General features: G+C 62.5%; 1 protein-coding gene across 1 annotated transcript in view; it reads right to left on the reverse strand.

Moving 5' to 3' along the window:
* Nucleotides 1-571: 571 nt before the first annotated feature.
* Nucleotides 572-15,709, reverse strand: part of DCTN1 (dynactin subunit 1) — a gene marked incomplete at its 5' end in the record, with an annotated part of 59,503 nt that continues 44,365 nt past the window's right edge. Inside the window, 21 exons of the mRNA XM_081999395.1 lie at nt 572-774; nt 900-989; nt 1,291-1,367; nt 2,205-2,394; nt 3,691-3,824; nt 4,468-4,482; nt 5,888-6,054; nt 6,511-6,653; nt 7,012-7,140; nt 7,396-7,527; nt 7,863-8,024; nt 8,522-8,671; nt 8,768-8,830; nt 9,350-9,418; nt 9,970-10,138; nt 11,111-11,271; nt 11,854-12,006; nt 13,009-13,125; nt 13,869-14,060; nt 14,391-14,495; nt 15,515-15,674. Of these exons, the coding sequence (XP_081855521.1) occupies nt 637-774; nt 900-989; nt 1,291-1,367; nt 2,205-2,394; nt 3,691-3,824; nt 4,468-4,482; nt 5,888-6,054; nt 6,511-6,653; nt 7,012-7,140; nt 7,396-7,527; nt 7,863-8,024; nt 8,522-8,671; nt 8,768-8,830; nt 9,350-9,418; nt 9,970-10,138; nt 11,111-11,271; nt 11,854-12,006; nt 13,009-13,125; nt 13,869-14,060; nt 14,391-14,495; nt 15,515-15,674 (2,716 nt within the window). The 3' untranslated portion in view covers nt 572-636. The remainder of the gene's footprint in view (nt 775-899; nt 990-1,290; nt 1,368-2,204; nt 2,395-3,690; nt 3,825-4,467; nt 4,483-5,887; nt 6,055-6,510; nt 6,654-7,011; nt 7,141-7,395; nt 7,528-7,862; nt 8,025-8,521; nt 8,672-8,767; nt 8,831-9,349; nt 9,419-9,969; nt 10,139-11,110; nt 11,272-11,853; nt 12,007-13,008; nt 13,126-13,868; nt 14,061-14,390; nt 14,496-15,514; nt 15,675-15,709) is intronic.

A 15,709-nucleotide genomic window follows, 5' to 3' on the forward strand; every position in this document is an offset into this window, starting at 1 on the left:
CGTCCGGAACTGGCAGCGCCGCGCCGGAAACCCGCCCAGGCCACCCGCGGCCAATCAGCGGCTACCCCTCCGCACCCCCCACCAATCATCGCAGACTGTCCTCGACGGAGCTGCCCACCAGCCAATCAACTAGAGGACGGGGCGGTCCTCCCTACCTTTGCCGCCTTCTACCAATCAGACTCAGAAAGTGCCGCGGCCGCCCGCCCCTTCCTGCCCCCCGGCCAATGGGGGCCATCCGCGCCTCTCCCGCCCTTGCCCGTGCTCCGCCCCCACCCCACGCCGCGCCGGTCGGTGCGTGTTTCACGACGCCGCCTCCCCCGGTCGCCCTCTCCGGTTCCCCCCGCTCCGGTTCCCCACCCCGGTGCCGGCGCAGGAAGGCGCGGGGCCGCGGGCAGGTTCAGGGCAGCTTTATTTGGGAGCGCGAGTGCCGAAGCCGGGGGGCGCAGCCCCGGGGGCCGCGGGGGTCCCGGGGGCTGGCGGCCGTAGTGTCTGACAGCAGCGGGGGTGCGGGCGGGGAGGCGGCGACCCCCCGGCTCCCCTCCCGGGGAAAGCGGCTCCGGCTCCTCGCCGCGCGTGGGGCCGGGCAGGAAAGGCGGCCGGGCCCGGGGGGCAGCGGGGCGGGGCCGTGACCCCCGCTCAGGCGGCGAACTGGCTCCGCAGCTGGCGCAGCAGCTCGGGCGTGAGGAGGAGGCGGTGGGCCCCGCGCTGCCCCGGCGCGCAGGGGAAGGTCACTCGGCCACAGCACGCCATGCCCTCCTCCTGCTCCTGCTTGGCCTGCAAAAGCAGAGCGGCCGGTCGCAGGGGGCAGCCGGCGACCCCCCGGGACGGGATGGGACGGCTGCCCCGGGGATCGGGACGGAGCCCGCAGGTCGCCATCGCCGCGGGAGCAAGGGTCTCACCTTCAGGAAGGAGGAGGAGGGGAAGATGCCGAAGTTGGTGGGGACGCTGGCACCCAGCTGCTGCTGCACCAGCTCCCTCATGGCGTCATCCTGCGGAGGGGAGAGCACGACCAGGTCACCTCCAGAACCGCCCCACCGGGCCCCGCACCCACCGCCCCGGGGACGAGCCAGAGGGGTCAAACCCGGCTCTGCTGGAGGAGTGGAAGGGCGCCTGCCCCCACCGCCACAACCGCCGTGGTGCGTCGGTGCTGGCAGCACCAGCTACAGCATCCACGCCGAGACGTGCCTGTTCGTTTCCCCCCGGCCTCCCACACCGGCACCTCGCCCCAGCAGCAGCTGGAAAGCCACCCGCTGCCGGCCCGTGCAGGTGGCACGAAGGAGCTTGCCTCACCCTCAGGGTGTCGATGCTGGTTTTCAGGGACCACAGGCGGGTCATCTGCTCCAGCAGCCGCGCCGACGAGCTCCTTGCTGCGGAAGACAGGAGGCAAGAGCCGCAGGCGCCTCGTGGGGCTGTCCCAGCACGAGGACAAAGCTGCGCTGGTGTAACGGCAGCACCGGCGCTCGTCCAGCGCTCTTTGCTGCAAATGCCACCAACACGGCGCACCGGGGCCCGTTGCGCCCAGCCCTGACGGAGGGCGAGCCCCGGGGCTGGGCGCAGACCGGCACCGCAGCACAAGCGAGGCAACAGCCGCCGCCACGCTGGCTCGTCCGAACGCTGGCGCAGGGCAGAGAGAAGTTTACAGAAGGGAGGAGGAAAGTGTCCTCCAGCCACGGGCTGCAGGCCACACGGCATGTGCAGAGCGCCGGCTCGGCCAGCTCCAGTTCTTTGTTACCAGGGGAGGCTTTAGGGGAGAGCGAGAGGCTCCCGGCTCCGCCAGCAGCCCGCAGGGAAGAGGCTGAGCCACGCTGACTGTGGGGAGCGGCTTCACCCCTGTGCGCTGAACCGGTGCCACACTGTCCCCAGCCACGAATGCCCGCAGCCAGTGGGGCAGCCGCCTCGCAGGGGCACGAGGCCATTCCCTGCTGCACAGGGAAGCCCAGCCAGCGCAGGCAACCTGGGATTGCTGCCACCAGAGCAGATCCCTTGGAGACAGGTCTCAACGGGTAGGCTGGAGCTCTGCCCTGGAGCAAACTCTGCTCCGGATGCTGGATAGAAGTGAAGGAGGTGCCGGTCCCTCCGCGGGGCAGAGGGAAGACGTGGAGGTTGCTCACAGACCGTGGGCCAAGCTCTGTCTGACTCACAGCTGCCCGAGACCCCCTGGCTCCCCAGACGCTTCAGCCAAGGAACGTTTGTGGAGGACCTACCTGACTTGGTCTGCTTCATGTCCACGACCTTGGCATTGGCGCTCATCTGATAGAGGGTTTCCAGGAGCTGGCTGGTCTTGCGATAGAGCGTGTGTGTGGCCAGACCTTCTCCCTGCTTGTTCTTGGGGAGGGAGATCTTGGGTACCTGCAGAGGTGTCAGGCTGGCCAGCTCCATCTTCATCTGGGCTCCCTGGGACCAACGGGGAGAAGGTCAGTTGGGACAGGAAGGAGTTGAGCAGAGAAAATGTGGTGTAAAGGCAGCAAAAAGGAGCCCAAATGAAAAAGGGCATAAAACTATAGCCAAAACCACCAGGGGGTGGATCTTCCAAGGGTGGGAGCACAGATGCCCATGGAGAGCAGTGACATCCCGAAGGCACCAGGACACCGGGGGAAGCCCCTGGACAACCTGAGCACGGGTGAGACTTGGGGAGGGGGCAACAGGTCGGCACCTCTACTTACAGAACCGTAACTCCACAGTGGCCACGAATGTGACTCATTAGATTTAAGAGCTACCATTAACAGCTTCACAGTTGTGCAAAACAATCTGCATAATTATATGTCTGTGAATTAATATTAGTGGAATGTTATTCAGTTAATTACATTATTTGCTGCTTTGCCCATTTCCTCATAGTGCATTCATTAATCAATAAATGCCTTAATCAGCCTGCATGTGGAGTCCCCGGTCTGAAGGAGGGACCAAGGCCGGGCAGTGACACCACCAGCACACGCCCGGCTCTGCTGGCCGCTGACCCCGCACTCGGACCAACGGCTCGGCCCCTTCCCCAAAGAAGCCAAAGCCCCTTCCTCAAAGGAGCCAAAGCTCATCACTGGCGGAGAGCAGAGAGCTCGCTGTGATTCCGCAGCACAGCTGTGCTCCAGACCACACCAGATGCTGTGGACTGAGCGCCCTTCCTCCAGCTCGTCCCACGCATGCTGTGTCCCACGGGGACCTCCCTCCCTGGCCTCTTGGGACGCGACTTTGTCATCAGCCGGAGGCGGGCATCAACCCCGCGCAAGCCCCCAGCCCAGAGCCTGCTGCCGGAGGAAGGCGAGCGCACCGAGCAGTGCCGCAGCGCTGCAGGATGGCCCTTCCCTCGGGCTGCCGTGCTGCCAGGGCAGAGCCCGAGCCTCCCGCCGTGGGAATGGCTGGGCTCTTCGCAGAGCCCCTCTCTGTAAAGCAGAGCCCAACATGCCCCTCGCCATTCCCGTTTCTTTTCCTGAGGAAACCCACAGCATGGACGGCAGAGCTGCTCTGTGGCGTTGGAGGGAGCACATCACCATCAGGCTGCTCTGGCTGGCCCCTGGGCAATCGCCCTGCCCTGTGCCGTGGCACCACGCTCCCCCCAGCCTTGCCCTCCCCTCTGCTCCTGCTCGACCTCCTGACATATGGCACATCCGAGCCCTGGGGTCTGGCGCGCTGGGACCCGCTCAACGCTGCGGGCGCCCGGAGACCTGCCGCAGGGCGAGGCACCTCCCCGCACCTCACCTTGAGCCGGTTGTTCTCATTCTTGAGGTGCTTGATGGAAAGCTGCAGGGTATCGATTTGCTGGAGAAGAAGAGGCGAGTCCTTCACCTGGACGGGCCCTGAGCCACCTCCCGTCACCTGGCCGGCACCGACACCTGCAGACGGGCACGAACAGCAACAGCAGCGTGAGCGACCGTCGCAGGTGAGCGCGGGGCTACAGCGGCGCTGGACACGCGGACAGGCTCAGCAACGGGACCAGTGTCTGCAGCGTCAGGGGAAGCAGCGTCTGCCTGTGTGCGGCCAGGCACCGACAGAGCCATCACGAACATGCGGCACCTCCCGTCCTGCTCCCGTGGAGAAGGCCGAGACGCCAGCTGGCCGGGGCGGCACCGCACCCCCCGCCGCCTCCCCAGCAGCCCGGCACCAGGCACTCCCGGTGCCCACTTCCTGAAGACGTGGGGCTGTGCCAGGCTCCGGGCACACCGGGGACACGTGTCTCCACTGCGGGAGTCACACGGTCACACTGCACCCGTAACGGCTTCATGCTCATCGCTCCCTTCCTGGACCCGCGGTGCTGTCCAGGAGCGCACCAGCCGCGAGCTCCCCTGCACCACAGGCTGCTCGGCACCTGGCCAAGCGCTGCCTTTGAGCGAGACCTGTGTCCTTCCCCTTACTCCCAAACCAAGCCTTGCCCCAGGGCCATGCTTGGGTGTCTCAGGACACTAGTCCCCCCTGGCATGCACTTCTGGGGGCTGGAGGAGGCGGGGAGCACTGGCATGCTGGGGCGCAGTACCGTACCTCTCTGCTGTTCCTCTGCAGTACAAGGAGAGGAGCCAGAGGAAAGACAAGAAGAAGCAGAATTAAAGTCGAGGATCAAGTCTGAGAGGAACCATGGCCAGAGGAGCTCTGGCTGTGTCCTGTGCCGACCCCTGACGCCAGGAGCAGCGACCGTCCCAGACGACCCGCCGGCGCAGGGGGACTCCATGCGCTGCTGCTGCAGGAGCCGGCGAGCCCTGACCGAGCGCGCGGCTGCGAGCAGCCCGAGCGGGACACGCGTGCACCCACAGCACGGCTCCTCCGGAGCTGGCCCGCAACAGCCGCCTCTTGCTGGGTCTGAAGGCATGGTGATCCGTGCTGACCGGCTCCAAGGCGCTCCGTCCCAACCTCCCAGTGCAGGGGTTGGAGGGGCAGCTCGTGCTGCATCCGGTGTGCGCTAGACCCCTGGGACCTGGGGTCCTCTCAGGGTCAGGAACACAACCCCACGAGATCACTGGGGCCAGAGGGTCAGCCTGCTCCACAGCCGCCCTGGTCACAGTCCTGAAGCACACCCGAGCTCTCAGTTTGGCAGGCACTGCCCTACAGCCAGAGCTCCTGACAAAGACGCCAGCACATTTCCATCACCCCACACCCCTGCTTTGCCACCGCTCCTGCCACCAGGCACTTCTTGTAGGACATGTCCTCCAAGCAGAGTGACAAGGACAGTGTTAACACCCCTGCCTGCGACTTCAGCAAACACCCGTCCCTCACCATCAACCCACCCCTTGCTGCTGGGCTGCTGGAGAAATCAGATCTCATTCACTGAGCCAGCCAGGTCAGAGCAGCAGAGCCCGAACAGCCCGTCCGCGCCCTGGAGAGGCATGGCAGCAGAGGCGGACGCTGCCTGCAGCAGCAAGGACACGCCACCGGGCAGGCACAGACCGCTGCGCCTCCACGGGAGCATCGCAGTGGGAGGACAGGCCCACGGGCTGCGCCCGGCGGCACTGGCACTCACCGGCCCACGGCAGCCGGAGCAGGCTGCCCCACCACCAAGGGCCCCCCAGCCCCAGGAATGCCCCAAGCTGGCTCCTCAGAGCTGCCACCACTGCCCTGCCCGCCCAAGCACGGAGCTGCCGGGCACTGCTGGGGAGCTGCAGACTTTCCGCACTCCCCAGTCGTCGTGACAGCCCCAACGCCTCCTGTCCTCCTCCCTGCCAGCCACGCCGGGGGTCCGGCTCTCTGCGGGGCGGCCGGGCAGGCAGAGGCAGGCTATCGCAGCACTGTTCCCAAGCACCGCTCGCTCCTGCTGGCAGTCCGAGCTCCCGCGCTGCCTCCCGGGCAGGCATCACAGGAACCGCAGGGCACACCCCTGTCTGTGCCGGGAGGACACCCCAGGCTCCCCTTCCAGCCCGCAAATACCCCACACCAGCTGCAGCAGCGTCCGAACGCTCTGCGTACGCACCTCCGGCAATGCCGGACACAATGGAGGCAACTCCAGAGGCAGGGGCACCGCGCAGGCCCTCGATGGTTCGCTTTGACTGGTTGTTCAAGCGCTGCTTCAGCTCCACCTTCTCCGATTCCAGCTGGTCGATATCTGCCTGAAGAGCATCCATGGTCTCCTCGAACTCCCTGGGCAGAGCACACCGAGTCACGGGGTTAGCCAGAGACGCTCCTCCGAAGGAGAGAGGCAAGCGCTCCAGGACCCGAGAGCTCCTGGCTGTGTCGTGCCTCCTGCCGCTGCTGGGCTTCGAGCACAAACCTGCTGATCCAGGAGCTGGGGCCCCACCAGCCTCTGCTGCAGATTGCAGCGTAGCACACGAAGGACGTATTTATCCGTCGGCAATGGTAGTAAGAACACGCCAGGACAATGGCCCTTTCCACAAGAAGACCTGAACAGGACCTTTCCCAGGACCCTCTGCCAGCCTGTGCTCTGCCGTGCACCGTTAAAATGTGCTGGTTCCCCTGCAGATCCTCCGCTAACATCCCCCCTCCACTAACCCACAAACCCTCCAGCCAGCCCGAGGGATCGCCGGCTCTCCAGTCCTCATCAGAGCCCCTCCAACAGCAGCCCCACCTCACGCTTACTTCTCTTTCTTTTTGAGCAGCGTCTGGGTCTCATCCAGCTTTGTCTGTATCTTTTCCACACGGTCATCTGCATCCTTGGACGCACTGTCCAGCTTCTTTTCCAGGAGGCTGAGCCGCACGTTTGCTTCGCTGAGCTCCTCACCCTGGAGCGACAGGAAAGAGATCAGAGAGCTCCAGGGTCCTGGGGACGGTGGGCACGAAGAAAAGCTCCTTGCAGCGCCTGGGGGGAGCCTGCCCAGAAATCACAGCTCCTACCCACACTGCACCTACGCTCGGTACCCAGGCACCAGGACATCGGCGGGGAAAGGCCAGGAAAGTCTCTGGCCGGGAGGCACCAGGCAGACAGCACCTCCCTGACTCCCTGACAACATCTGGCTGGGGCTCGGGACCGTCAGCTCCGCAGGCAACAAGTCAGCTGGAGCATGAACGTGACCACTACAGCAGCACGCAGCTCTTCGCTGACCAGCCAGGAAGGCAGAGGTCGACTGAAGAACAGCTTACCTTGATCTTGAGCGACTTTTTCAGTTCTTTGATGACTGTCTCCCTGTCCTCCAGCTTAAGCCCCAGCCCCTCAGCATCGGTGATCTCTGCCCGAAGAGCCGCTGCCCGTAGGTCAGCAGGCGGAGTGGGCTGCAGCGGAGACAAGGGCAACAAGATAGAAAATTGTTATTTTACAAACAATTCCAGTAATTGCAGATGAGGCCATGCCGTTCCCGGCCTCCCTGAGTCCTGCGGGCACCTGCTGCACCTCCCCAGCTCTCTGCCCCGCAGCACACCCAGAAGACAGTCTCCTGCCAGGGGAGGCAGCAGCGGGACCATGGGAGATCACAAAGCAGCCCAGACGCTCCGGCTCTGCCCGAGGCCGCTGCCACAGCCGAAGCCCACCTTGGTCTGCGGCCTATCCGCGTCGTATTCTCCCTCCTGCATAGCCGTGGCCATCTTGTTCATGGTCGCGATGAGGATGCTGCAGGACTGACGCAGACACTCGTAGGGGTTGATGCCCTGGGTGCCGTAGATCTGCGAAGACGGGAAGAAAGAGGCAAGTGCCCCTGGCTGGGCTCACGGCCACCGTTACAGCCCCCTCCCGACTCCCCCAGCATGCCACGGGCCTGCAGAGGCCGCAGGCCCTTTGGTGCGGCTGCGGAGCAAAGGCAGCCGCGGGGAAGGAGAGCGCAGAGCAGGGGACCACAAAGCCCTCTGCGTGTTGGCATTCCCTGGCCGTATTCCCAGGAGTTCGTTCCCAGCCTCCGCAAGGCTCTCCCACCCGGAGCTGCTCGCGGGCGGGTCTGTCGGGGTACAGCTTCCCCCCACTGCAGCAGGGAACGGCGGCGGTCGAGGAGGGGGTTTCCCACCTGCTCGCTCACTTTGAAGGCCAGATCCTCCAGCTTCACCGCCAGCAGCCCCTCGTTCTCCGCCAGAGGAGCAATCATCTGCGCCCCGGCAGCGGCCACCTCCTGCAGCACGGCCACCACCCACGTCAGGTGCTTGCGGCAGTCCAGCAGCGTGTCCGACACCTGAACGTTGGGCAGAAACAGGACGGTTGGGAAAGACGGAGACAAACAGGCTGCTTGCCAGCTCACCTCCCAGGCTCTGGGCAAGCTCCTGGCTGCACAACACTGGCCGCACGCTCCTCTGACAGCTACTGAGATTTTAACTTGGTTATGAAGCATCACTGGGAAAATGGGGAGCACCAGGAAAGGTAAAAAGAAACTGAAGGCTGGAGAAAAGCAGGGTACAAAGCCCACGTCTCCGTCCCAGCTGAAAACACAAAGCCCAGAGACACCACATCCCGTCGCAGCTCGCGCCATCCTCCTCTGCCTGAGCGGCAGGCTGCTGCTCGGCTTAAGCAGGGCACTGCACACCAGCACGCTCCCTCCCTGGAGCCAGCAAGGACAGCGGTGATCTATCGGCGTTTGATGCCAGCCCAGTGCAGCCCGCAGCCTCCAGTACGTGGCCAACGCGGCCCCACGCGGGGCAGCGCTAGGGTGCCCAGCTCTGCCAGCCGGCTGACCTGCTGCCCGAAGCCCAGTGCCGCAGGGATACCCGGAGCGTCCGTCCCAGGCATGCGGCGCCTGATCTTCTTGCAGAACTGGCGAATGTCACTGCAGGAGGTCTCCAAGTCCTTGAGGAGGATGGCAAGGTCAGACGCCTCCTGCCCGGCCTGGGGAGCAGAGAAAGGACCTCAGACAAACTGACTGAGGGATGCCAGCAAGGGAAGCCAGCACAACACCGCAGAGCCGCCCCGAGCCTGTCCTACCTGCAGGAAGGATCGCAGCCGGCACACCTCCACCCCCATGCAGTCCAAGGCACTCTGGGTGAACTGCAGAGCACAAACACAGGTACCGTCAGCTCGGGGCAAAGCAGAGACCGGGCAAGAGAGCTGCTCTAGGGCAAACTGCGGCTTTGGCCTCGGGCATTTCCGAACGGACCCTCTGTACACCACCCTGCCACGACTCCAGGATTTACAGGAGCAGGAAAACAGGTTGAGGCATTCAGTCAATTTTTGTTTTACTTCGTGGGGCACAGGACACTGGTACTTCCCTTAGAAGCTCAGGGCAGTACAACACTCCCTCTGAGACACTGGGTTCTCCGCACTCCTTGCTGCTCTTCTATCTCTACCCAGACATCTGCAGGGCAAATGGCCCCACATCTTCCTCCCCTCGCCCTGACCCGGGAGCCCTCATCACCTCTCTGCCTCCTCTGTGCGGGAGCTGGGGAAAAGTGACTGCAAGGGGGAGAGGAGGGGAAGAGGCACTTCAACTCACAAAATTATCTCGGGGCTGGGGGGACAGAAAGGGCAATGGAAAATATGCAACAAGGATATTTCTGCCCACTTCACCTTGATGTGGTCGGCCAGCTGCATCGTGCAGTCTTCAGCCTGGTCAGCCAGGTGGATGCTGTACAGATGCTAGGTGAGGAGAGAGATCCGCAGAGGTCAGCACCCCTCAGACGTTTCCACACGTGCAAGCAAACAAACCAAACGAGTAAATACATAAAAGAAACAAACGCTGAGGGTTTCGCCTAACTTTTAATCGGAAGTGAAAACTCTCGCAGTGACCCCCACCAGAGCCCCTGCGAATACTCTGCCCTCCAAAAAAGCTGGTGGCCCTTAATTCAAAGGCTCAGCAACCCTGACCGGCAGCACAGAGGTGCAGGAATCCGGGACAGGAGAACCACAACCCTTCTGCTGGCGTCCTCCCAGGGACGGAGAGCACGGCCCGCAAGTGACGCAGTCACAGGCTCACGTCCTGCGTGCTCCAGGGATGAAAGACATCCAAAGGAAAGTGCTGCCAACGAGCTCGTTCGCAGCTTATCAATGCCCCACACAAACGATGTATCCAAGGGCACGATTTCCAGCTGTGGCACGCACTGGTGAGGCTGCACCAGTTCCCCACCCTGCAGGTCAGAAACACCCCGAGCGTGGCCAAGAGCCCGTCGCTCCCGGCTCCGCAGACCGACCTGGTAGTACTTGATGGCTTTAGTCAGCGGCTCCACGTTGACAGTCTCATCCAGCTGGTCCTTGTGCAGCAGCTCGATCAGGAAGTCCAGTGAGCGCTCATGGACGCTCATCTCGGGGTACAGCATCCCCACCTTCTTATACACCTCCACGCTGCATTTGTTCAGGGCCCTGGTAAGGGAAGGCAGACGGCTTGGCTGGGACAGGCACATGCTCCAGACAGCATCAACGCAGCGCTTTGCTGCTGGGTGCCAATCTCAGACCGCTGGAACCCCCCGGGACCACCAGCTGGACCCGCAGGAGCACCGTAGCTAGACAGCGGTTAACAAAGGTCAAAAATCTGTAGAAAATCTGTAGAAAACCAGGCATGAGAGAGGCTGCCTGGGAGCTACAGGAAAGGGAGCCCAGACCGAAAAACACCCAAGGCTCGAAGCCAGAAGCCAGCGCTGGAGGCAGGAGGAGACTCTATGAGTTCATCAGCCGTGCTGGTGCCCGAGCAGAGGGATCTCTCGGTGCTCTGGTTCAAACCGAGCCGCTTTCCTGGGGGCAAAGCTGAGCAAGCCTCAAGGCGAGCACCCTCCCCAGCCACAGCTGGTTTGGTGCCCAAAGGCATTTCCCAGTCTCCGAGGAAAGCCCAGGCTCTGCCCAGCGACGGGCTCACGCTAACCAAGCGTTCGGGCTGACACTCCGTGAGACCTTCTGCACAGGACTAAGCCCTGGGCGCTGGTGGAAGGGGGCACTGGGCTGCAGGGGAGGGCCTGCTGCTCTTGGGGACTGAAGCCCAGAAGCAACCCCAGACGCAATCAAGCTCAGCAAGAGACTGGGATGCATCTCCTGGTAGGATAGATGGAAAAATCAATGCACCAAGGCTACTTCTGGCCTCAGGACATGGTCACAGCTGAAGAGCGAGCAACACGTGCTAGAGAATTGGATCCCTTCATGTGTCACTTCTTGTGAGGCAAACAAAGAGAGAGTTGCAAGAGAAGGCAATACATGGGATCCCTCAGCTTTTTTCTAGCCCAGCTGCCAAAATCTTTAACTCCAGGGGGACCAGGCCCTGCTGCGAGGCTGCAGAGGTCCTCTGTGCTTCCTGAAGGCGAAGCGGGTGGTAAGCAACGGTGAGGAGAAGGGCTGGGTACTCACTGTTCGTATTTGTGCAGCGTAGCCTGCAGGAGGCTCAGGGAATAAACCAGCCCGGCAGCAAAGCTCAGCTGCTCTCCCGCAGCGCCCCTGAGGCCGGTGCGCTCGGCACAGTTTTCATTCAGATCAAACTTCTCCTGAGCCTGTTTGCTGATCAGCTCAGCCTGTTGGGGAAGAGGGCAAACCTTCAGAGTCTTCCTACGCCTGCTCTGATCTGTCCCACTTAGCCATGGACCGGGCAAACACACCCCCCACCCCCCCAAAAGCAAGCTTTCCTGGGAAAGATTTCTGCAGTCGGGAAGGGGAATAAGGGGGACAGCAGAGCACCAACCCCGGGGTCAGTGCTGTAAGACATCGAGGCTCAGGCGCCTGCCCTGCCCGAACTGGCAGGCTTGACCTCAGCACCGCAGCTGAGGGCTCCAACCGCTGACCCACCACCGCCCGCAGGCAGGGACTCCTGCTCCCTCCTCCTCCCAGGCAGTTTTGAAAGTTCTCAAACAAGTAAATATTCAAAATCCCGAACTCAGCTGGGACAGAAGGAAAAGATCTGTTTCCCACAGAGCCACGGCACAGCCACCGACTCCTGGTCGGCCCAGTGGCACAGTGGCTTTCAAGACGACACTCCAGGCCCCATCAGCCCAGCTCAGGAGGCAGCCCCCGCTCAAAGCTTCAAAGGAAGAATTAGCACAAGATCTTGACAAGGCCTAACTCCCCGCGGCAGGCGGGAGCCGAGACACCCATCCCACCTTGCAGATGAGCCGAGGGATGAGCAGCAGCACCAGGACGCAGTCGTGGTCCCCCCCGTGGCGCAGGAAGCTGTCGGGCATGAAGGAGGTGAGGAGGGAGACGTGCCGGTTGGCCTGCTGCACCTCCATCTGGCGCAGCTCCATCTCGATGGCCTGCAGGAGACACACGGTCAAGGCAGCCCGCTCGGTCCCCGCCCCACAGCCCAGCGCATCCCAGCCCGTTCAGCATTTTAAAGAGTCGGAGCCTCTTTCCTCCCGGGACGCAGCTAACGCCTCGCTCCCTGGCTGTCGCAGGAAACACCCCTCATTATTACCAACGGGTGCTCTGCGGAGGTGCCCGGGGACTGGTCTGGAGCTCTGGGCTAACCCCGGCCACAGGGTATGCCATGCATCTGTGCTCACAAGCGTTCTTTCTTTCCTTCCAGCCAGTGTTTACAGCGTTATAAAAACAATGCTTACGCTGTCAGCTCTGAGCACGCTCTTTCACGAGAAAACATCCTTTTTTGCCCAGTAATATTTGAAGTTTGACGTTTCTCTTAGGAGAACGACGCACGGCTGTCCTGCAGCACCAACAGCTGGTGGTCCTGCACGGCTTCACGTCTGCCCCGGTCCCCGCCACGCAGCAGGAGCCCGGTGCCACGGACGGGCAGCAGCGGCAATGAAAGCATCTCAGTGCCTTTTGGTTGCCGCAGGGCCAGAAGCAGAGCAGGGGAGTCTCTGCGGAGCCCGTGCCAACCCCCCGGCCCACAAACCACACAGCAGCAGAGGCAGAGCTGTTTTTCCTCTTGATTAAACTGCCCTACTCAGTTAAGCCTTCCCTGCACACGTCCACGTGTGCACTAGTGACAGCCTGCGTGTCACGCGCCGGTAGCTTTCTCCCTTCCATTCCGTGCTCCGTCTCTCTCCCAGCTCCTGACAGTAACCTCAGCCCGTTTCCACGCCGGCATGAGCACCGCAGGCCAACTCCGAGAGCCGTGCCCCAGGGTCAGCCCCACGGCACGGCGACTTGTGGTACACGGGCGTAGCCACCCTGAGCCTGGCACCCATGCACCGCTGCTGCGCCTCGGTGCCCCCGCTTCAGGAGCCTCGCGCAGGGGAAGGAACGCGCCCTGTTCGGCTCACACGGCCAGAGCGCAGCGCTCCCGCTGGCCCTACCTTAGCGTGGGCTTTCGTCTCCGCAAATTTAATCTTGAAGTCAAACATCTCGGGAGGCGGCTGCTGCTGTTTCTCGGCAGATGCTTCTTGCTGACTCATGAGTTCTCGGTTCACGTCCTGAGCACAGAGAGAAGCTGCGATGAGACACACAGAAAACCAGCACAGCGACGCGTAATCCCGCACCCTCTGCAGTACGTCCCACCCAACCGCCCGGTGCCCCCGTGCTCGGGGAGGCGGGGGGAGCACCGGGGCGCATTGTGCAACGCGCACACTGAGGGATGAAAGTAAGGAGGAGGCATGCAAGTGCTTTCCAAGGCTCGGCTGACGGCACGCTGTATTAAAGCCAAGGAATCCACACAGACTCATTACCCATCTCCTTTCGCTGCCAGCGAAGCCCAGGAGAACTAAGCCCAGTGCTGGAACAACCCCACGCCAGCCTGCCTTTTCCAGGACTCGGTTCCCAAGCCTGGAGCACAAGCAGCACAGCGCAGCAAAAGGCTGAGACAGCCATGTGTTCAGAAGTGTTTTACGGTGCTGACTTCAGCAGGGGCTCTGCCAGCAAACCCACCCGGATACAGGCAGAAGGACAGGCAGGGCTGTTAGAGGCCACGAGCAGCACGGGCAGCCTGGCACCGCTGGAGGCCCCCAGGAAAGCTCGGTTAGGAGCCTGCTCTCAGGCAGCGGCCATCGGTGCTCTGCCGTGCCACCTCCCGCGGCAGCAGGCAGCAGCGCACCGTCCCTGCCCACCTCCTCCGGGACTGCTCTTGCCTACAGGTGCTGGGTCTCCTCGGCCCCGAGGTGGGGCATGGCTCCCAGGGGGACTGCCCCACTGCCACGTGGGGGGCACCGCAGGGCCGCACCTGAAGGTGTGCCGTCAGCTCTCTGTATTTTTTGATGGTCTGCTGGTAGTCGGCCACAGTCTCCTGTGCAGCCTCCACACGCTTCTCTGCCTCGCGGACCCGCGCCGTCGCCATATCCAGCTGCTCCCGTAACTCCAGCTCCGTCTCCCGGGCGTTTTCCTGCAGCTCGTCATTCATCTCGTTCATGGCTTCCTGGCAAGGAGGAGGCAGCACAGGACGCGGTTACACCACAGCCTAGCAAGCGAGGGCAGTTGGGCATTTTCAGAACACGGCAGAGGGGCATCCCGGGGTGCGAGGGACCTATCCTGCAGAGCTCGGAAGCGGCACCGCATGCGATGCCTGTAGGGAGGCTCCCCAGTCCCCTCTGGCACCGCTGCCGGGCAGTTCCCAGTGCCTCGGGCAGCCTCACTGACCGGCAGTCGGCTGGACCAGCCCTTGCATCAGCCCAGCCGCACGCCAGGCACGAAGGAAGCGGCGCAAGCCCTCTGGTACCAGCCCTTACTCTAGAGAAGTCTGTCTTACCAGGTCCCCAACGGTCTCGCGCAGCTCCCGGACCTTCTCCTCCAGGTCTAAGTTTCTCTCCGTCAGCGTCTCCACCATCTCTTCAGCACCCAAAGCAGCATCCACCTGCAAGCACGCACCACATCACACTCCAACCTGGAGCTCAACACACTGCAGCAAGCGGCTCAAAGTCCTTTACAGCACTGTGGGATCACTCTGGCAAGCTGTGGGACGTGGCTGGTACATCCACCTCCCCATCCTGAGGTGAGGGCTTGCCAGACAGTGCATAAGCTCCCTCCTGATAGCAGAGAACAGCATCCCTCAGGAGAGCAACCAAGTCGAACCAGCAGAGCCAGCAGCTCCAGAAGGAAGGGCGCATGAAAAGGGAGGCTTGGCTTTGGCTCTTAGGGATGTAACTTTTTTAACTTTTTTAGCTGCAGCATCACAGCACGAGGTTGAACAGTTTCAAGTCAGTGTGAATGACGCTGAGTCTTGGCAGACTTGTGACAGCGCTTTCCAAGCTCTCTGTCCCCCTCAGGACCTAGGCGAGTGGTTACACACTTACAGTGTTAATGGAGGCACCAGCATTTCAGTCGCTTTGCATCAAGCAGCATCACCTCTGCTAACAGCCCACCTCCTGCATAACTCAGGCAACCGCTCAGAGAGCGCGAGGCCAGCTTCCCTCCAGAGCAGCAGTTCAGAGAAACTGCACAGGCTGTCCCGCAGTGAACGTAGATCCTTCCTGGGCGCTTCCTAAGGGCTGCCCCACACCCGCACCGACGTCGCCAGGAACAAGCCTCATGAAGATCACCCAGGCAGGAAGACGTGACGGGTCAGCACCGGGCAAGCAGCAAACACAGATCGGCCCTGGAACGCCTGACGGACCATCCATGTCCGCTGTTCAAGAGCCACCCTATGGCCAAGCAGAGTCCAGCACGGGGACTTTGGGACAGGGTTTGCTTTTGCACGTGGACCCAGAGGTGTTAGTCCCTGCAGTGGTATCGCGGAGCGTGGCTCTCCAAGAGCGACTGACTGAAGGCGCTCTGTGCCCGGAGGTGGCCCCAGCTCGCCTGACAGCAGCTGCTCAGTGCCCCAGGCGGCCCCAAGCCTCCCCTCCCCGCCTGTCCTCTCCCCAGTGCACTCACCTGCTCCTTCAGCTCATCAACCGTCTTCTCCGCCTGCTTCACCTCCTCCTGAAGCTTCTCCCTCTGCTGACGCAGGGACTCCAGCTCCGTGTTTTTCTTCTCCATTTGCTTCTGCAGCTTCACATGTTCCTGCTTCTCTGATGCAGACAGGTCCCGCATCCTTTGACAGAGCAACCAGACCCATCACAAGCCCAG

Source organism: Phaethon aethereus, assembly GCF_964289735.1.
Source record: "Phaethon aethereus genome assembly, chromosome: 4".
Lineage (NCBI taxonomy): Eukaryota > Metazoa > Chordata > Aves > Phaethontiformes > Phaethontidae > Phaethon > Phaethon aethereus.